The sequence below is a fragment of the Gloeophyllum trabeum genome, assembly GCF_000344685.1.
Source record: "Gloeophyllum trabeum ATCC 11539 unplaced genomic scaffold GLOTRscaffold_00003, whole genome shotgun sequence".
NCBI classification, from domain to species: Eukaryota; Fungi; Basidiomycota; class Agaricomycetes; order Gloeophyllales; family Gloeophyllaceae; genus Gloeophyllum; species Gloeophyllum trabeum.
This window is the reverse complement of record NW_006920412.1, coordinates 759,700-767,027: the sequence shown is the minus strand read 5'-3', so window position 1 is coordinate 767,027 and position 7,328 is coordinate 759,700. Positions and strand designations below refer to the sequence as shown.

The 7,328-nt window shown below is 51.4% G+C and overlaps 2 protein-coding genes across 2 annotated transcripts; one reads left to right on the top strand and one right to left on the bottom strand.

The window, feature by feature from the left end:
• Positions 1 to 374: 374 nt before the first annotated feature.
• GLOTRDRAFT_126411 (uncharacterized protein) lies at positions 375 to 677 on the bottom strand (the record flags this gene model as incomplete). The annotated part of the gene is made up of 1 exon (XM_007865052.1): positions 375 to 677. The coding sequence occupies one exon, from the start codon at positions 675 to 677 to the stop codon at positions 375 to 377; it is 303 nt and encodes a 100-aa protein (XP_007863243.1).
• Positions 678 to 2,984: 2,307 nt separating this feature from the next.
• Positions 2,985 to 6,805, top strand: GLOTRDRAFT_91486 (uncharacterized protein; the record flags this gene model as incomplete). The annotated part of the gene is made up of 13 exons (XM_007865051.1): positions 2,985 to 3,356; positions 3,489 to 3,954; positions 4,081 to 4,645; positions 4,699 to 4,785; positions 4,838 to 5,021; positions 5,125 to 5,205; positions 5,264 to 5,281; positions 5,449 to 5,559; positions 5,614 to 5,721; positions 5,770 to 6,192; positions 6,253 to 6,468; positions 6,524 to 6,656; positions 6,678 to 6,805. The coding sequence occupies 13 exons, from the start codon at positions 2,985 to 2,987 to the stop codon at positions 6,803 to 6,805; spliced, it is 2,892 nt and encodes a 963-aa protein (XP_007863242.1).
• Between the last annotated feature and the right edge of the window lie 523 nt (positions 6,806 to 7,328).

The window sequence follows — 7,328 nt, the reverse complement described above, 5'->3', positions numbered from 1 at the left end:
TCATCACAACGTCTGCTTCACAAGATCTTCCTCCTCACTGCTTCATATTCCTTTACCTTCCATGCAGTTTGGATATCCTCCTCTGAGAATTACCTTGCTGATGCCCTTTCTTGTTTTGACATGCCTCGCCTTCGCTCCTTGATCCCTGCCTTCTGCCACCAGCTTCCCGCCTTCCCCCACCACCACCAACTTGGGCGGACAAGGTTAGTCAACCACCAGAAGTTGCCTTCTACCTCTGGCATGGCCTTGCGGAATCTACCCGTGCCATAAATGACACCGGGTGTCACTCCTTTGAGCACTTCATTGCTTGCAAATTTGGAGCCGCTGCTCCCTACTCTGCCTCTACCAGCTACCTCCTCCAGTGGGTTGGACCTCTAGCCCCTGCCTGCTCTTTTCAGACCATCAAACGCCATCGTGGTGCTCTGAAGTCCTTCCACCGTGACCTTGGCTACGACACTTATGGTTTTGACTCTGCCACTCTGGAGCATGTTCTTCGTGGCATTCGCTGCTTCCATGGTGATAAGGATCGTCGCGACCACCTCCCTATCACTCTTCCTCTCTTGGATGCTCTCCTTACTCCACTGAGTAGCCCCAGACTCCCCCGCGGGGTGTCTGATCTTCTGTTTGCCACCACCCTTTGTGCTGCTTTCACTTTGGCCTTTGCTGGGTTCTGCCATTGTGGTGAGCTGACTTATGATGCCTTTGATCCTTGCTTCTGCTTGAAGTGCAGTGATGTTCAAATGTTTGATGACTACTTCATCTGCACTCTCCCTGCTTTCAAGACTGACCCCTTCCGGCTGGGGGTTAGCCTTACCATGGCCTGTACCAATCTACCCTCTTGCCCCTAGGCTGCCATGGAGTCCCTCCTTTGCTCCTCACCTGGCTTGGCAACTGATCCCTTATTCCTTGGTCCTCCCAATGGCCAGGGTGGCTGTCATCCTTTCAATCGGACTCGTTTCATTGCTTGTCTCAAAGCCTGCCTCTCTGCTGCAAATATCTCCAGTGCTGGTTACTCTGGCCACAGTTTCCACTGTGGGGCTGCTACCTCAGTGTTGGCATGTCATAGTCATTATTCGTGACTGTGACCAAAATGACGTTGGTTATTACCGAAATTACTAGGTATGACCACGTGGTCACTGTAGTCACAGTCCTTTCGCTAGAAGGGCAACGGAGCTCAAAATAGCAATGGAAAATGCGGAATGTTCCGCCATATTAAATTTAGCGTGATGTTTTGCACGCCACCGGCAAGGATGTTGGCATTTCCCGTTTGCCACAACTACACCAATATGAACCTGCTAAACTGTTTGAAAGCAGGTTATGGGCTCTGCTCTGCATGCAAAAGATTAGCATAGGCATTAAGATACATTATAGAGCCCACTACAGCCACTTAGATCTTGGTTAGTGTACTGCAGGCACGAAATAATAGTTGTACCCAGCTGCCCAGGCCCTCAGCCACCATATATACTGTGACTACTGACCAGATTACCATCACAACAGTCAGTTGGTCATTCCCACAGTATTAATGTAGTATTAACGTAGTCACTCCTGTGCTACCTGGGCTCATCTTGTTGGCTTGTCAGATGCCAACATTCAGCATCTAGGCCATTGGACTTCTGACTGCTACCGTCTCTACATTGACACCCCACCTGCCACAGTTGCTGCCCTCAACCACCGACTTTTTCTCCAGAACCCCTCTCAACCCCTTGGTCTTTCCCCTCCACCTACTCACCTTGTCTGGTGGGGTGATCAGGCTCTTTGGTCTGCTCTCTGGGCCACTTGGCTCTGCCTCATCTGCGGACAACCTGATCCAGCTGGCCTCTGTCTGGGTTCTGGCCCGAGAGCGATCACTGCGAGGGGGGCTGTATCCACCCCCCTTCCCGCACTCCAATATATCTGTCTCTACATAGCCTCAGCATTCCCCATTTTCCAAAGACTCGCGGTGTTTCCCACAGATCACTAATGCAGTAATAGTCAGTCAAACAAGAGACTACTATATAATTTCTTATTTGTCATTCAGAACAACTGCTACTCATTCACTGCAGCAAGTGTTCCGGGACTGTGTGGTCCATTTGAGACCTGGCCGAAGATGTCTGAGGATACACAGTACATATTAGTGACAGTCAAAGTGAGTGATTCACAGGCGATTCAGAGCTTGGATTCGAGTATGGATTCTGGTACCCAGAATCATGATTCGGGCCTGAATCCTGAATCGTGTTGATGTGACTCTGGAGGTCCATCGACGCCCCTGAATTGCAATTGAGCACGCATACGAGGGTACAAATTTGTTACTTTTTGTTACTCCTATACAAGACTGGTGCCCACTACAAAAATTATATGGTCTTCATCTAGTCTACCTCAACTATATACCTCCCTATAGTATCCCTCCATCTGAGTTGCGTTCTATCACTCTATAGCCATGCCAAGAAGCCTCCAGGTCCAGACAACTGCACAAAAGGTAACAGATGATGAGGGCATAATCAATCAGTCACTGCGTTCAGGACACGGGTATTCACAGTACGAACAGATATGAGTACAAGATGTAATCTAATCTATCGGATCAAGCAAGCACATGGCCTGCAATGAGTTCGCGTACGCGTGACTAGATCAGAGCACGTCAGCAGATCACACACCGAACGCGTGATGTACGCGCGCATACGAGGAGACGCGTCTACCTCGAGCTCTCATAGGTACTCGCGCTCCTTACACCTGAGCCCGGCTAGAATGTATTATGACTTTAATCGATCTCGTACTACCAAGCCGCTGCTCAGTGCCTGGAAATGCTAAGTCCAACACTCTAAACACCCTCTAGCAGCCTCAGACCGTGGGAACGCTTGCGGTGAAGGCGCAAGCACTCCCACACACCACTGAAGACAACTCGGGCAAAGAGGAACAAGACAGATCCAAGTCCCTCGCTCACTCGCCTCTCCTGAGTCCTCCCCCCATCTTGTTGTCTCCCCCCTTCTCCCCCTTCATTCCTGGGTGCCATGGCTTCGTTATCCACCAAGAAACAAAATTACCGCTGTTACTGTCAAGACTGCCACGGCAAAGTAGTAAGTCGCTGGGAGAAAGAAAAGCACCAACGAGAGGAAGTTCTGCGAAACAACAAAATTGCCATTCAAAATAATCAAGGGGGTACTTCTGCCGTTCAGATCCCGGGGAATCCAACTGGGAGCTTGAGCCATCTACCGCGCTATCCCACCCCTTCGGTTCCTCTCGCAGAGGGATACCTAGGCTCTCCGCTGCCCATCGTTGCTGATGCTCCGAGTGCATCCCTGCCACAGGTGCCGACTCACAGACCACATGAGATAGAGTCCGAGCAGCCCCACGATGAAGATATATTTAACATGGACGTTGATGTAAGCCTTCTATCTGTTCCCGAGCTCGTAAGATGTATATCAATTGATCCTATCTTTACTTTACAGTATTCTCATGACCGGCAGCATGAACTTATACGCTCGCCAGGTCATCTGACCGAATGGCACTCTTAGTCCTCCAGTGATTCTGACTCGTCTAGCAGCATCAATCAGAGCTCTATCGAGGCTGGGTCTCCTGCCGACGACTTTCCCAATGATCACGGCTCGGTATATGCGCCCTCCGCAAGGTCCACCGAGGATCCCGATCGACAGGAGGACTCGAGCGATGACCATGCATCGCTGTATGCGCATTATCCTGCCTCCAACATTGAAGCCTCTCCTGCCCCAACCGCTCCCGGACTGCCTACACCTACTGGACATCTGAACCTGGGACGTCAGAAATCTGCGCAGCCCACAGCCCCTGAGGACAAACCTCTTGCTCAACAACGAGGTCTGCGTGCGCGCAAGGTCCATGTTCGAACGGAAGTCTTGACTCTTCAGGAGCAATCGCAACTTGGCACTCGACAGCTTGGTCTCTATGACAATCCAGATGACGGAAGCGATGTTCAGGATCCTCTTGCCTCCAGCAGATTTGCAGCGGGTGAGTCCAGGACCTCTTGCGCTGCCCCCGTGCTCGACATTCCCCCTCTTGAGCCTTGCGAGCCCGCTGGACGGTCTTACTCAGAGTCGCACCACTCTTGGTTCGTGCGCATGGTCTTGATTCTAGTTGCATTCCTCAATATCAAGTATCACGTCACTTTCCGCGCGTGCTCACTCATCCTGTGGACAATGCGGACCATTTTTATCGCCCTTGGACACCTTGCGCAGAACGACAAGATGCCGACAACGCTGACATCAGTCATCTACAACTTCGAGCTCGAAGACAGGTTCCAAATATCCCCCGCCTGTCCGGTGTGTCATGAGCTCTTCGCTCCCTCCAGCGGGCCCGATTCTACATGTCCCCATTGCGATGTAGGAATATTCCAACCACAAAACCGGACCTTGTTCGAAAGTCTCACTGGGCGATCTGCTCCGCGGCTGTTGCCTAAGGTTGCTGTACCGATCTCCCCTCTGTCAAATCTTTTAGTTGACTTTCTCGCGGAGGGCGAGAATGAGTCCATCTGCGAGCAGTGGCTTGACTACGAGCCCAGCGAGGCCGGTGAGTATCACTCGATGCTGGATGGTGACGTGCCGAGAACTGTCAAGGACAACAACGGCAAACGTTTCTTTGCTCGCACCTCACTTTCTCAACCGAATGAACTTCGGATCGGAGTGACACTCAGTCTGGACTGGTGAGTGCAATCTATCTAGCGCGTTTCCACTTCCCTATCTCATGATGATGCAGGTTCAATAAGAATACATCGAACTACTGTGGAAGTCACTCCATTGGCATTGTCTCATTCTGCGTTACGAATCTCCCGCCTGAATTGAGGTGCGTTTGAGTTGCTCCATCGATCGTGGATGTCAAACTGATTTCTATGAAGATATATGACGTCCAACCTATTGATACCCGTTATCATACCTGGGCCTTCGGAGCCCACCGCGGAACAGCTGCAGAAGTACCTCAAGATTATCGTTGACGATCTTATCAAGCTATTTGAGGAGGGCATTATGATCAAGACACCTCAGTACCCCGAAGGTGCGCTCCACCGATTCATCTTCAATAGGGTATGTTTGATTTTAGCATCATTCTCAGGACACCTCATGCGCGTCTTCCTACTGGCCATTGTCTGTGATCACCCGGCCATGTGCAAAGTAAGCGGTTTTGCAGATCATGGGCACAGTGAGGCTCCATGCACCAAGTGCAATGTCCCTCATGACAAACTCTTCTCCGAGAAGTCGCTCCATAATGGTGCGTAGGTTTGACATTGATCTATGAGGATAAATACTAATAATACATCATAATGAAGGCTAGGAGCCTCGCCACGGTGAGACCCATCGCGCAAGATGCTTTACCTGGCAACGCCTCAAGACTCAAGCCAATCGCGATGTATTCTTTGAGACATTTGGCTCGCGGTGGACCGAATTCGCGCGCTTGTCCTACTTTGATCTTGTGTGGTTCACGCTCGTTGATCCAATGCATAATATCCTACAGGGAATGGCCAAGAATCAGTGGTATGCCCAGTGGATCCAGAAGAAGACCCTCAGGGCTCCAACAGCAAAGGAAGGTCGTGAGCTTGGCGTGGTCCATGAATTTCTAGAGACGGTACGGTTTTGTACGCATATATCCACTTTAACTAACTGTCTATCTTAATTTGAGTCACCACTATGGGCCGGCCGTCTCCCGGTACGCATGGGTGAGCCTGCAGGGGGTGCTCTTACAGCGGATGAGTACAAGTTTGCCACGACTGTGGCCCTACCAATGATTGTATGTGTTCTAATCATGTTGCCGATCAATGGCTGACTGCTTTAGTAGATTCCTGTCGTATGGGATACATTCCTCGCATCTGCACAGAAAGACTTTGACAAGCAGCAGAAGAAGCACAGGGCTGACATTGCGGCATATGATATAGATATCAAGGCGTGGAAGGAACGACACCCTGACTATGAGCAAGAAGCTGGTCCTGCGACGCAGAGAGCCCGAAAGGGTGTTCCACCTTTACCTACACCTGCTGGGACTCGCACGGATGGCCATCCTAAGAAGCGGAAGCTAGATGAGGCCGACGACCCCATGCCGGCACCACCTGACACTCCTGAGAAGCGGATGCACAAGGAGGAGCCTCTCCTCTTCCTCCGATTTGCCACGGCTATCAAGATATTACTGGGCCGGCCAATTGACGATCGCGCGATTGTGAGAGGTCTTACGCTACTCCGGGACTACCTGCTTCAATACCGCGAGGTGAGTGTTTGATATTCTCAGGCCATTTGTATATCTGAAGGATATTTGTCTCGCAACAAGCTCTATGGTGAGAAGGCCATGAAGCTGAACCATCACTGGGTCGTACATCTCCCCGACCAGATCCGTGATTATGGCGCTGTCTACAATTTCTGGCTCTTTCTCGTGGAGCGACTCAACAAGACTCTCAAGAACTACAACACTAATCATCACGGTGGCGGGGAGCTTGAGGTAACACTTATGCGCACATTCCAGCGTGAATCACGTGTACGAGCTCTGGTAAGTCAATGTCTCCATATCTATTCGTAAAACAGTACAGCTCTGATTACAATAGGCCTCCCAACTGTCTAAGGACAGCAGCCTGCATATGGCTGAGTGCGCACTCGGCGAGAGGGTCATGGCAAAACCAGGTGAAGACCGCGGGACCGTGGAAGCAGCCCCTGTGGAGAAGTCTGCTGTGGCTGACGGTGCGTAGTACTTCTGTCCAGGTTCACACTACCCAGCTGACGAGTGCTCCTACTTCTACAGCACTCTTGCCCCTTCGCCTAGACCTTGGGCCAAAGGTTTCTCAGGTGCTGCAGGCGCTCTCTGGAAGTGCAATCATTGCTCTGCTTGAGCATTATAATGCTCAGGGGCCTCGCGTGCACATGCCTTTGGATCGTGAACCACCGCTGATAAGCCTCAGGATCGTCTGACCCCCGAAAATGCGGATTCAGCACATCATACAAGCGCCCCGGAGCTTATTCGACACAGCGCTCGCACGCCTCTAGGCTTCTATGGGCTCTAAAAGACTTTTTCTATTTAGCTCCGGACTTCCCAACATCCTCGAGGCGTACTCGGACCCATTCCGCGATTTATCTCCGCGCACCGAAGCTCCGGAGTGACTTAACCAATGCGACTTCTAGCTGCATTAGCTCCGGGACCCGCGGACACTTCTATCGAGGGGCATCTTCCTCATGCCCACCCTCCAGCACTCACTCCCACTCGTTTCCGTCAAGATACCGAAGGTGCGGATGCATACGAGTCACCATAAGGTCAGCATCAGTCAGCAAATGGCCGGAGGTAATTAACACGTGACCGGCGTGTCGCACGGAGTGATGGGACCGCTTGGGTCAGGTGGCGGAGCGTCGAGGCAACCT